General features: G+C 44.8%; 1 protein-coding gene across 3 annotated transcripts in view; it reads right to left on the reverse strand.

Moving 5' to 3' along the window:
* Window positions 1-13,838, reverse strand: part of CDH22 (cadherin 22) — a 100,037-nt gene that overhangs the window by 57,667 nt on the left and 28,532 nt on the right. For all 3 annotated transcript variants that reach the window (XM_031954591.1, XM_031954593.1, XM_031954592.1), the window contains one exon: window positions 838-957. In XM_031954591.1, coding sequence (XP_031810451.1) covers window positions 838-957 — 120 coding nt within the window. The remainder of the gene's footprint in view (window positions 1-837; window positions 958-13,838) is intronic.

Raw genomic sequence — 13,838 nt, forward strand, 5'->3', positions numbered from 1 at the left:
CCTCCCCATCTCTCAGTTCTCACCCCAACAACCTGGGGCCTCCCATTCCTCTATATCTTATATATCCTTCCATTTTGTTTCCATTCCCTATCCCTCTGTCTCCTGCTCTTCTTCACCATTCTGTCCCTTCTCCTATCTTTAGCTTTCTGTCCTTTCACCTTATCTTCTCAGTCTTCCAATCCCTCTAGCTTTTACCTCTACCCCCACTCTGCTGTTCTCTGCTCCTGTTTTTTTGCCTCTCAACCCAATCTCTTATTCCTTGTCCCCTATCTTTCCATCTCCCCTGTTCACTGTTTTTCTGGACCTCTAGCTCCCCAGTTAGGTGACACAGTGAATAATAGAGCATTATCCGGAAGTCAGGAGGTTCATATCTGCCCTCAGATACTTAGTAGCTTGTAACTCGGGACAAGTCATTTAACCTCTGTCTGCCTCAAATTTCTCATTTGTAAATAGGGGATAATAATAGCGCCTACCTCCCAGGGTTATTGTGAGGATCAAATGAGATATTAATTATAAAATGCTTAGCACAGAGCCTGGCACATAGTAAGTGCTATATAAATATTAGCTACTATAGTTTTATCACTATTATTATTTTTTATCATCACTATTGTTCCATCTTCTCTCTTCTTCCATCCCTTAGTACCCTTGTCCTGGTACCTCCCAAGAGCTGTCCTCCATCTGTTCATGGCAGTCCTCCCATAATCCTTTATTTTTCCTTGGGGAAGAATTTAATTCCTCAGCCTCCTTTCCCCACTTACCCCACTGGGATCAATTTCTAGGATACAGGGCGCATGTCTGCCATCCCTTCTGCTGAGCACTCCCCACAGAGCTCCTCACCTGTCTTGTTGTCCACAGTGAAGTGCTGCTCACCATCCAGGACACTGTACACCAGTCGTGCGCTGCTCCCATACGTGGGGTCATCTGCATCTGATGCCATCACCTGCATTACTGAAGTGCCTGGGCCCATGAAGGGGGAAAGTAGGGGGGACCAAGGAGAGACACGGTTGTGAGATCATCTGCCTGGAGCCTGAGAGGGAAAAGAGACTCGCTGGGAGGTGTTACTGAGCTCCCAGCCCCATCTCCTCACGGAGTCTGCATCCTGCTCACTGAGCCCCTGGCTTGCTCTCCCCAAGTCTCCCGTTCTCCCCATTAAGCCCCCCCACATTCATGCCTCCTGCCACCCTCCCCGCAAGGAGCTGTGAGTGAAGAAGGGTGAGTTGTGGGGCAGTGTCCGGGTCCTTTAACCTTTCCCAGCCTGGACACTTACACCAGAGCCATGTCCTGCTTGGAGTGGGGATGGGGAAGGGGAGGGAGGATGTAATATCCATGTCTCATCTAGTGGGGGTATAGATTGTAAGAGGATGTGGTTCGTCTGACTGGGCTCTAGGCTCCTGTCAGGCCTTCTAGGCCTGTCAAGTGCCTCTGAGGGGAAAAAAAGAGTTGGAAAGCATCTCTCAGTTTATGTAGTCCAATACCTTCAGCTTCCGGAAATGGAAGTCCAGGTCCGGAGGGAGCAAATCACCGAATTTGAGAGAGAAAAGGGAACTCGCAGGTCATTTAGTGCAATCCATACCTAAATAAGAATCCTTTCTCCAAAAACCCTTCCAAGTAGTCATCCAACTAACCTGCAGTGATAGGGAGCTCATTAGCCCCTCCAGAGCAATCTATTCTATGTTTCAACAAGCTCTAATACTAGCAGGTTTTCCCTTCCATCGGGGATGAAAGGAACTTGTCCAAGATCACACAGTAAAATTAGAGACAAAGGATGGATTAGAAGCTGGAGTTCCTGAGTCCCAGGACAGAAACCTTTTTCTTACCTCACTGCAAAAAATAGCTTGGATGTGATTCTTAAGCAAACACAGGATTTAGAAATGGAAAGGATACTTTTCACACTTTAGGAAACTGAGGCCCACAGAGGTTGTCCCTTGTCCAAGGTCACAAGGGCAAGATAGCAAAACCAGGATTAGAACTCAAATTCTTCAATTCTGAATGTAGCGCTCTTGCCAGTATTTCATGCCTGTATCTCCATGATGTACCTGTAGAATGGGCTCAGCCAGAGGGTAGTGGAGGTTGAAAGGTAGAAAGAAGCTGATTTGTAAGCCTTGTGAGGCAGCGAACAGCTAGAGTCACTGCTCTGGATACTGCCCCACAGCTCAACCTCCTAGGAGTGCTGGGAGGGAGACGGGGAGACAGTTCCACTGCCATCCTCCAGCCTGAGCTCTGGATTCTCCCACCCTGATATTCAGAGAGAGGAAAAGCCAGAATGGAGGAGCTGGGAGAGGGCCGGGCCAGAAACAGTCCAGGGCAGCGGTGCCATCCCCCCTCCCCAGGGGACCCAGACAGGGCCCTCTCTCCTCATGCTCTGCACGTAGCCGGCCGGGGAGAGTATAAATTGGATAAAAGTCCATCAAACGGCTGCAATTAAGTTATTGATTTTCGACGCTGCCTCATTAAACCGAGCGCTTCACTCTGCCTGTCCCCGCCATGGTTCTAATTTGACATCATGTTCAATTTGAGGAGAGCAGAACTTGGGACGTGAGGCTCAGCTGGGGGCAGCGGGGGAGAGAACGGGAGAGACCAAGAGACGGAAGGACAGACAGACCTAGGTGGCCTCGCCTGCTGGTAAGGGAACTGAGGCCTCCTAGAATAAGTCAGACCTCAGAGCAGAACCTAAAGGGCTTTTTCCTAGGGCCCTGTGGGCAGACTTGGTGTTTGCCCCATTACATTCTACCTCCTCTGTGTGCGTGTTATTTCTACCACTAGTCAATGACAATATCCTTAGGAGGAAAGGAGAATGCTGTTTTTTGTATTTTTATCTGCAGCCCTGAACATAGAATCTCCCACACAGAAGGCAGCTAAAGAAGGACTGAACCATATTCTAAATCGAATGGCAAAGGTGGAAGGAAACTCAGAACATGGAATATCAAAGCGAGGCAGGACCTTGGAACATAGCATGTCAGACCAGAATACAGACTGTATAATATATATATATATATATATATATATATATATATATATATAATACACAATGTAGACTGACCAAGCTGTTTGGAACCTTAGAGATCAGACTAGATGAGAGCCAGTCTGGTTGGCCTGGCGATTCCTTCTTAGGGAAATGTTATTAAATGCATAACGTAAAATACAAGGGTTACAAAGAAAACCAATTATATAAAGATATAATTTCCATCCAGTTTCATGGACCTCCAGATATATATCCATTAAGATTAAGAACCTCTCAAAATTCTCATTTTACAGATATTTTATATCCAGATTGGGTGATCTGTCTAAGCTCACACAAAAAGTTTGGGGAAAACTTCCAGATCTTAGTTTCTATATTTGCAAAATTAAAGATTTGTTTAGACTATTCTGAAGGTGTTTCCTGCCTCTAACTCATGTCCCTGCTGGAGGGACCCCATCTGCTCTGCCCCATGCCCACTGCTAGCCCAGGGCTCCAGCTGGGAATATGGGGTATCAGAATATTTGGAACTCCCAAGTTCCCCTTCCACAAGCCCTGGCCTATTTCATCCCAGCTGTTGTCCTCCTTCCCCATGGACAGCATGGTCTTCAAGCTGTCCTGCCTGGTCAGTCCAGAGGTGAGTCCAGCTCACTGCCTGGCCTAATGAGGGAGTGTCAATGCTACTGCAGCATTTCTCCACGAACTCCCCACCCCCTTCCCTCCCTCCCTCTCTCTTTCCCAACCCGCCTCCCGTCTTCCCTTCTCTGGCCCTTGGCGGGCTGGAGAGACATATATTTATTTCTTTGTCTTTAGTATTTCTTCTTTTCCTCCCCACCCACTCTTCTTCCTCCAGCCCCCCCCACCCCGCAATACGCCTCCCTCTCTTCCATTAAAATTGGAATCACCAAGGAGAAAAAGGAAAAGGAGGAAGAGGAGGAAGAAGAGGAGGAGGAGGAGGAGGAGGAGGAGGAGGAGGAGGAGGAGGAGGAGGAAGAGGAAGAGGAGGAGGAAGAGAAAGAGAAGGAGGAAAAGGAGGAAGACAACGAGGAGGAGGAGGAGGAAGAAGAGGAGAAAAAAGGAGGAGGAAAGGGATGAGAAATGAGATCTTAACATCCCAGGGAAGGAAGAATGGGGAGCAAGGAACCAGGAACCGAGGTACAGGATAGGACTGGGGAACATGAGTACCTCTGAGTCTCACACACCAGGATCGAAGTCTGAGCTCTCCTACTTACTACTTCTATGATGTTGGTCAAGTTACAGCCACTCTCTGAATTCCAGAATTCCCTGGGTAGGATGCAGTAGTGATACCTCTTGTAGACAGGACCAAAATCAATACACATTCTGAATAGTTTTTCTAGAATCTTTCACTCTAACATTGCTAAAAGGTAGAAATGCCACAGGACTCAAGAATATTACCTTAGAGGCAGTTAGGTGACACAGTGGATAAAGCACTGCACTTAGATTCAAGAAAAACTGAATTCAAATCCAGTCTCTGACACTTATTAGCTAAATGACCCTGGCCAAGTCACTTAACTTCTGCCTCAGTTTCCCCATATATAAAATGTGGATAGCATTAGCAATCATCTCCCAGGGTTATTGTTAAAGTCCAATGTCTGTGAAGTATTTCATTAACTTTAAAGGACTCTATAAATATTACTATTTGCTATTGCTATTGTTACTATTATTACTAAATTGTTATAATCACTGTAATCAAAGATAGACAAGGATCCATAATATGCAGCAAGGAGATTGCAGTGGAAGAAGCACTCCATTTGAAGTCAAAGGAGCTTAGTTTTAATCTCAACTTGATTACTGTACTACCTTGGACAAAGCACCTCACTGCTCTCCTGGATTTAATGAGAGCTGACTGGACTCGATGATCTCAAAAGTCGTATCAGCACTAAAGTCTGTGATCCTCGTATATATTTTTATGGTTTTTAAAGGATCTTCCACAGTCATTATATGGTTTGATTCTCATAACAACCCTAGAAAGAAGGCAGTATAAATGCTATGTAAGGAAAACCACATAAGCCCACGTTCTGGTCTACCTGGACTACTTGGTACTTCCCCACAACATTCCATCTGCTCCCCCGTGTCCAAATGTTTTCTCTTCTCACCTCTGCCTCTTGAAATCCCTGGCTCCCATCAGGTCACCACAACAGCCACTTCTATACTGGGACTTTCTCAATCCCCTGGATCCCTCAAGTATTAGGTTTCTCCTCCCCAAATTACTATGTATTTATTTCACGTATATTTTTTATTTAGCTTTTTCTGTTCCTCTCTGTTTCCTCTCAGTAGAATTCCAGATCCATGATAATAGGGACCATTTTGGGTTTTCTTTCAGTCTTGAATCTCTGGAATGTAGCATAGGCAAATATAAAGGGCTTAACACACGCTTTTTGAACAGAATGGAACTGAGTAAGATCTATCCAAGAATGGACTAGATTACATTAGGAGATAGTGAGTCTTTTGTCAGTGAATATCTTTGAGTAAAAGCTGCACAACCACTTTGGAAAAATATAAAGGCCATTCCTATTCAGATACCAATTCAATAATCTTGAGTTTCAAGGACTCTGGCTATCATTCCCATTTTCCAGATATGAAAATTGAAGCTCAGAACAGTAAAGTGACTTGGTACAGGTCACATAGGTAGGAGGTGCCTGAGCTAAGACTGAAACACTGGCTGTAGCTATCAAAACAGAACAAAGAGGATTTCCCCAATAGAAGCCTCCTTAACATACCATATAAGCATTGGCTATCATTATTATTAAACCTTAGTTTGTTGCTTTTGCCACATCCCAGTCTCAGCCTGGACACGGTACAAGGGATCAAAGGGGTGGCCATTATGCAGCCTTCCAAGGACCCCATCATATGGAGTCCTCTAAGATTGCAAGAGTTAGAGGCAGGAGAGAGACTTGCTTGTTTGAAGTTCTATCTCTTTGCAGGTAGGACATCCTGTGCTACATTCTTAATAAGTGGCCATCCCATCTCTATTTAAAGATCTTTAGTGACTGGGAACTCATTCTTTCCTCAGGCAGTCCTTTCTACTTCTGAACAGTTCCAGACCTAGGAAGCTTTGCTTCTGCCCACTGCTCCTAATTCTGTTCTCTGTAGCCAAGCAGAGGGAGCTTCATCCCTCCTGACTATGCCAGCCTTTCAGATGCTATGTCCTATGATTATCGATCACATAGGCTATGCTGGATTTGAACTCAGGTTCTCTGACTCCAGAATCCATACTCTTTTTGGCTGCTTCCCCACTTAGTCACCTCCAGGCTTAATATCCCCATCTCCTCTATCAAATAATGTCTGAGCTATTCACACTCTTTTGCCTATCAGTGTAGCACCCAGAGCCAAAAACAATATTTTAGACACAATATAACCAGGACAGAAAGAGGCTGGACCATCACCTGCCTTGTTCTATATGCTAGATTTCTGTTTACACAAATTAAGCTCTTCTTTGCCTTCCAGATCACTAAACTGCCCTTTAGCAGCTATGCGACATTATTGGGGCATCTGGGAGATGGTTCTGGTGGTTCTAGTGGTCCTGCCCATCTCCACTGGCTTATAGAACCTCAATTAGGATCTGGGATTTTTTCTGAGCCTGTCACATATCCACAGAACTCATGCTTCCCAGTTTCAATTTGGGGACTTCTGTTACTTTGTCTTGGTTTCTCTGCTGCTCTTATTGTTACTACTGGTACTGAAGGCTCACTGGTGTTCTCCCTAGGTAAAAGCTCCCCTCATCTAGGATGCTCCCCATTCCAAACCTCCTGCAGATGGCAGGAACACCTTCTGCTAAACACACTTGCCACACTGACACGCCTTCCTTGTAATCATGGCAGATCAACACTGGAAATGATTTGAGATGTGGAGCATTATGGGTAGAAATCACCTTAGAGACCGTCTCGGCTAACTCTTTCATTTTAGAGAAAACACATTGAAACTCCGACAGAGGTAGCCACTTATTCAAGGTTATACAACTAGGTTCTAGCCTCCGCACTCAGGATAGAACCGAGGTCCCTCTCTACATCATTATGTGCTGTCAACCCAATGGGGCTAGCAACATATCAGAAATGATGGATGGAAAAGTCACCTGTCATTCTGCAGAAATGTAGTTTAAGGTCCCTAGGGGGCTGGAGGACTGCTATATGATTTTCAGCAAATGACTCTAGGTCTTAGTTTATCTTTCTATAAATAAGAGAGACAGGAGAGAAGATAATCCTACTTTCTCTGCCCTTACCACTCCTTCTCATAATTTGACAGGTCAGTTCAAAACCTCCTCTTCCAGGAAGCCTTTTCTATTTATTCTTATTAATACAAATTTCTTCCCTTCCTAACAACAGTACAGCAGGTAGGTGGTACAGTGAATAGAGCAGAAGGTATGAAGTCAAGAAATCAGAGTTCAAATCCAGCCTGAGACATTTACTAGCCATGTCACTCTGAACAAGTCACTTAACCCCTGCTCACCTAACAGTACCTTACTTTCCAGGATTTTTATGAGGATCAAATAAGATAATCATTATGAAGCACTTAGCATAATGCCTGGCAGATAGTAAGCACTACATAAATGTTAGCTATTATTATTATTGTGAAACTGAACATAAAATTATATTCAAATGTCAACTATCCAAGTAGAGAGAATATTGGACGTGGGAGAGATTTTAACAGGTGGAGATGGAAGGGGATAACTGGGGAGAAAAGTTGTCTAGGCAAAAAGAGCATCCTGACCAAATATGCAAGAAGGTGGGAAACACTGGATAGATAGAGGAATGTAGTTAATGATTCATTTTGGTGGAGTGTAGACAAAATAATAAGTTCTATAGTGCTTTAGAGATTACAGAGAATTTTCTTCCCAATAACTCTGAAAGGCAGGGAGAATATGGAACCCCAGGCATGGTATTATAGAAAGAAGACCAGTCCAGGTTCAAATTCCAGCCTTGCTATTTACTGACTATGTCACCATAGCTAAGTCACTTAATATCACTGAGTCTGTATCCTCATCTATAAAATGACCATTTAACTTTGTATCCATAGTGCCTCATATATAGTAGGCACTTAATAAATACCTGCTAATGGAAAACCTACCAGAATTATTGTGCACAATTTATGTTATGAGTTTAAAGTACTCTTGGATTGTATAATTAAGAGAATTAACATTCCTGATCTTTCTAAGGATCACTACACAAGACCAATTTATGAAATCCTTACTACAATATTAGCATGATAGAGGCAGGAAGTAGCTGTTACATTGGATACCATAAGCCTGCCCCAGGGAAACCAGCCTAGAGAGATGAAGTGGCTTCCTAACATCACACAGCTAGGAAGGGATTCATGTCCAGGTCTACATTCTGTTCACTGTGAGATAAATCTGAAAAGGTAAGTTGGGGTTAGAATGTGAAAGGCCTTGAATGCCAGGCTTTTCTGGCTTTTCAGGGAGATTGTTTTCTCCTCTTGTCCCTCTATCTAGTTCCGGCTCTTGCCCAAGCCCTTGGGGACCTTGTTATCTCATGAATGTAGCCTTCAGAAAGTGAAGTCTTTTTAAAATATTGATTGATTTGGAGTATTTAGAAAAGAAATAGTATCACTAGGAAAGTATTCCCTACATAGCAGGAACTGTCAAAGGAATATCCCTGATGGACATGAATACAAGAACAGCTTTCAGAGAGCTGGAAGAGATCAGCAAGTCCAGCACTCTCATTTGCACATGAGGAAATGGTTTGTCTAAGGTCCCATGGGCAGTAAATAGCAGAGCCAATATTAGTTCTCGTACTCAAAATTCAAGTTGTTTTTCCCCTATTTTCCCTATATTTCTACTTTTTCTTTCCCCCCCCCCTCCTCCCATTCATGTGGGCTCTTTTCTCCAGGGATGTGACTCTTCTGAGCCATTTCCAGACCAAGTCATCTCTAATCCAGACTTTATTCCCTCCTTCCCACCAGAAGCCTGGATTTGGCCCCTAAAACCACTTAGGCTCTGACAAATGAGCTTTTGCCTCATCTTGCATAAATGTAGGCCTCAATTCACTTTCTGGACATCATCAGACCATGCTGCCACATGTTCCCAATCCTGATATCCAGAGCCCCTTAAGAGTTGTCTTCCTCTTTATAGTGTAAGCTCCTTGAGAACAGGGACTATCTTACTTATTTGTATTTCTCTCTCTAGTGATTAGCACAGCACTTGACAATACTCTATCCAGCTATCATCACATCTATGTATCTATGTATCTAATTAACTCCCTGTGTGTTTGTCTATCAGTCAATTTATCTATCTATGTCTATCTACCTATCTTTCAGTCAATTTATCTATCAATTAATTTATCTATTTGTCTGTCTTTCTACTATCTAGACTAAATCCCTACACATACTGCCATTTTCAGGTCAGCTGGGCCCTAACTTAGTCCTACTAATGGGGAGAAGGGAAGAAGAATTTTTGGACAAACAGAAAGTTCATGTTCTGTGTTTGACTGAAGAAAATGATATCTATTTCTTAACTTGGAAAATTTTAATTTCTTAATGAAATTTCTAAAGCTAGCAGAGACCATGACTCCAACAAAGCTCAGTAGTTCCACGTGGTTGCAGGCACCAAATGGAAAAAGAAGAAAGAGCAAAAAACGAGAATGGAAGAATCAGATGTGGAGAAGGAAGAGGAAGATGAACAACACATCATTTGACAGGAGAAAATGGAAGGACAAGATGGGATGGGGATGAGGAAAAAGAAAAGACAGAGGGAGGGAGAAGAAAAGGAAGGAGGAAAAAGAAATGCAGGAAAAGGATATGGAAGAAGAAAAGAAGTGGAAGGAATGATACAAATCAGGGGGGAGAAGGATGAGGAGAAAGAAAAGGGCAAGAAAGAAGAAATAAAGTTGAGGAAAAAGATGTAAGAAAAATTAAAATTAAAACATGGTACATGATTTAATAGTTCTTTGAAGTTGTTCACAAAGTGCTTTCTTTACGATAACTCCATGGGAAAGCCAGGACAGAGATAATTATTCCCACTTTAAAGATAAAGAAGTTGAGGCACTGGAAGTCAGTTCTCTGGCCCTAACACTATTCACTTCAAATCCTTCTTTGCTTGAAGTACCTCTAGGACATAAAAGAACTGGATTATTTTTATGGACAAAACTGTGATAAATCTTTGGAATATTCCATCTATCATCTATCATAGTTCTATAACCATCATGTCTAATTCTGTCCAGGCAGCAGATCAGCCCTGACTGGGGCACAGGGAGATTGGAGGAGGCGCAGACATGAGAATGAGAGCTCCAAAAAGCCACAGAATACAGAACATAGATATGAGATGGAAGGCCCATAGGATGTTAGAGAGTGACGTTAGAACATAGAATGTTCAGGTGGGAGGATCCTTATGGGTATCCCACTGGGTGTCCAGGGTGGGGGAGAGGATCCTAGAATAGGTCCAAAATGAAAAGGGGCTTGGAAATCAATCTCAGAGGTAGAAGGGAGTCTCAGATACGTGGGCTGTCAGAGCTGGAAGAGGCCCTAGAAATTATCCAGTGTAAGCTAGACATCTTATAGGAATCCAAGCTAGGGGGACTTCTTGGACTTTGACTTTGCTTTTCAGACTTGTAAAAGAGAAACCCTATCCTGGCCCTGTCTTTCTCCATCACCTGCAGCTGCTCTAACTGCTCTGAACACTTTCTATTAAAAATTAAAAACCACTTGTCGAGGCCCCAGGAACGTACTGATTACACAGGAAACAACCCTCCTTTTCAAGCTCTTCTCAGCTCCCTCGGTGATCATCACTCCTGCAGCCAGCTCACTTTGCTGGCCTCAACTCCGGGGCTTCCGGCTACACAGCCTAATCTAGACGGATGAGCCTTGGGAGACACAGGACACGTTAGACAGCAGCTAAGGGAAGAGGCAAAGCAGGAGAGAGAGGGAAAAGGGAGGGACGCAGGCAGGAGGAGATGAGACCAGGATGTACAGAGAAAGGCCCAGGGGATGAAGGCGAGGAAGGGAAGGGGCAGGGGGAAGAAGCAAGGATGGAGGAGGAATAGGAAGGAAGAAAGGAGAGATGGGACAGTAGGGTCAGCAATGAATGGGTGGGTCAGGTACCCCCCCCCATTCTTCTTTCTCCCATAGGAGATGGTCTTGGGTGACAACCCTGCAGCAGCAGCAACAACAAGAGTGTTGAGTGGAACACGCTCCTGAGCTCCTGGAAGCAAGAATAGTCCATGAGCCACCAAATGTTACCAATTAGAGTGTTTGGGAGCTGTGGGCACCCCTCCAGCCCAAGTCAGGATAGTTTTAGCTTCGCCCAGCAGACTGGGGGCAGCTAGGAGTCTCAGCTGCTCGAACGCCCGGACTCCCTCAGCCCCCGCTGTTGGATCTGGTCCTTCCTCCCCACCACAGAGCAGGAGAGAGAAGGCCAGTGTGAGACTTGGTCAGGATAGTGATGGCCTCTCAGGGGAGTCGGCCTGGGGCGTGAGACCTTGGAAGGAGGAGGCCTGTCAGCTTCCTGAATTCTGCATATATCAGTTCTAAGTTCCAGGAAGCATTAGTGGTAAAAAGGGGCTTGGAACAAAGGGTGTTAGCCCCTAAAACAGACTGTAGAATGCACAGTCACTCTTAGAGGAAATTTTATCTCCTTGGATACAAAACAGAGGACACAGGACTGGAAAGGCCCTTAGAACACAGGATGCTAGAGCTAGAAATGTTCTAAAAAGATGATCTATTTTAAAACTCTCATTTTACAGAAAAGACCATTGAGACCTGGAGGAAGAAATTGATGTGTCTAAGGTCACAGAGCCAGCCAAGAGAAAAGACTAGACTAGAGCACCCAGCCCTCCTGACTCCCGGATCAGGGCTCCTTCCCAGGCCCAGCATTATAATTCACCGACTGTTGCTCTCAGCACTTACATTAGGCCTACATTAAGTAGGATTGATGAGCCTGCTTTGATTAGGATTTTATTGTGTTACTCTGGGCTTCCAGCAGGAGAGAATTAGATCCCTGGATGCCCCAGACCCAGGTGGCTCATCCGCCCCAAGGAAACTCCGATTTCCCAACTGCTCCTCCGGTCTCACCATCCCCTTTTGCTTTTGGATCTTTTCTGTGGAACGGCCCGGACCCACAGCTCTTCTCCAGGGGCTCAGAGGCCCGTCTGCCTCTCCTCTTGTCCTCCCTTGATTTGGCCTCATTCTCCCCCTGCCCCAGGCCTGGCCCCTCTTGGTAGTGAAAGCCAAGTGCTGTTGCTAGGCAAAGAGATATTGCACATATAGATCTTCCTGGACTTTAATTAAAAACTTCTTTAGAAGTTGTCTCTGTGGACGCTGGGCACGATTGATTCCATCTCTGGCCCCTGGGGGCTCCCTAGCCAGCCCTCTCCCTGGTCCCTGAGTCAGCCTCCTTCCTGTCCTCCTCACTGGAGACAGGGAGCCATGAGCCAGCTCAGGAAGGGAAAGGGGTCTTTGTGGCCAGACCCTCGTCCTCCTTGATCTCCCTGCGGGAAGAGGTCTTCTAAGACAGTGCTGTTCGGGCTCATTAAGGCCAGACCATGGCTTCTGGTTTTTTACTCAATTCTATCCCTGCCAACAACTAATTCACAGAGTGACCTTGGCCTTCTCTTGGCTTGGGCTTCCCATCTGGACCTCACAGTATAGTAGAAAGAGCAGTGGTTTTGAGTATCAGGGGTGTGGAGTATAAATCCCAGATCTATAATTTACTACCCATATGAACTTGGCAAGTCACTTAACTCTCTGGTCCTCCATTTCTTCATCCATAAAACGAAGGGGTTGAACAAGATGATTTCCTGTCCAGCTCTGAGTCCAAATATCCTTTTCCTTATCTATACAATAGGTTTTATTAGGTCAGATACTTATTAAAGCTCTTTTAGCTTTAACATTCTATAATTTTCCCAACTTATGCTCCTCCATTCATTCACCAGAGTACAAATCAGCAAGATTAAGAGTGTGATAAAACGTGTGTGTGTGTGTGTGTGTGTGTGTGTGTGTACTGAATTGGTCATCCAGAGATCTAGGTTTTAAAAGTAGCTTCCTCACTGACTAGCACTATCACCTTGGATAAGTCCCTTCTATTCTCGGGGCCTGACTGAATTTTCTTCTCTGGAAAATGGGAATGACCCTGTCTGCCCTCCAATGATCTTGGGAGGATAAAGTGAGATAATATATTTTAAAGCCAGCAGGAAAAGTTCAAAGTGCTTGAGGTTGGTTGTTATTATTCAATGAGTGTCTTGGGAGGCTCTGACTGCATTACTGTCTCCCCCACAGGGAGTTGCTCAGAGCGCAGAAGAGATGTCTGGGAACAAAACTCCTCCACCATATGCATCATTTGGCAAATTATAGCCCCTTGGGCCCCAAGATTCAAATTTATACTTGTGACAGGAAAGGGAGAAGGGGCTGGGGACCATTCCTCCCTCTGCCTATAGACAGGACTCCAGTAGCACAGCAGATGCAACACATTGCAAAATATTATTACTGGCAGGGCAGGGATGTTAGCATGTCAGAACACTGACTATGCAAGTGGAAAAGGGACCTTAAAGCTCAGTCAGCCTAAGCCCCTTATTTTACAAATCATACTGTTTTGAGCTGGAAAAGATCTTTGAAGTCAGCTGGTCTAACCAACTTTTAGTTTAGACAATTGAGGTTCAGAAGCAATTGCCCCTGGGTAACAGAGTGAGTGGACAGAGCTGGGATGTGAACTCAGGGCCAAGACTCCCTGCCTGCTTCTGGCTGCCCCTCCTCTCATTGGAGTCCCCGTCCACTGGAAGCTGCTCCACACACTCTCATTCCCTTTTAACTTCTAAGCATGATAATTTGCAAGGACTGCCGCCTTTCATGTTTCCCAGCCGTATTTCCCTTCTCCCTCTGATCTCCAATTTTGCACAGACACTGTCGCCTCTCGTAGGCC

Source organism: Sarcophilus harrisii, chromosome 2, assembly GCF_902635505.1.
Source record: "Sarcophilus harrisii chromosome 2, mSarHar1.11, whole genome shotgun sequence".
NCBI lineage: Eukaryota > Metazoa > Chordata > Mammalia > Dasyuromorphia > Dasyuridae > Sarcophilus > Sarcophilus harrisii.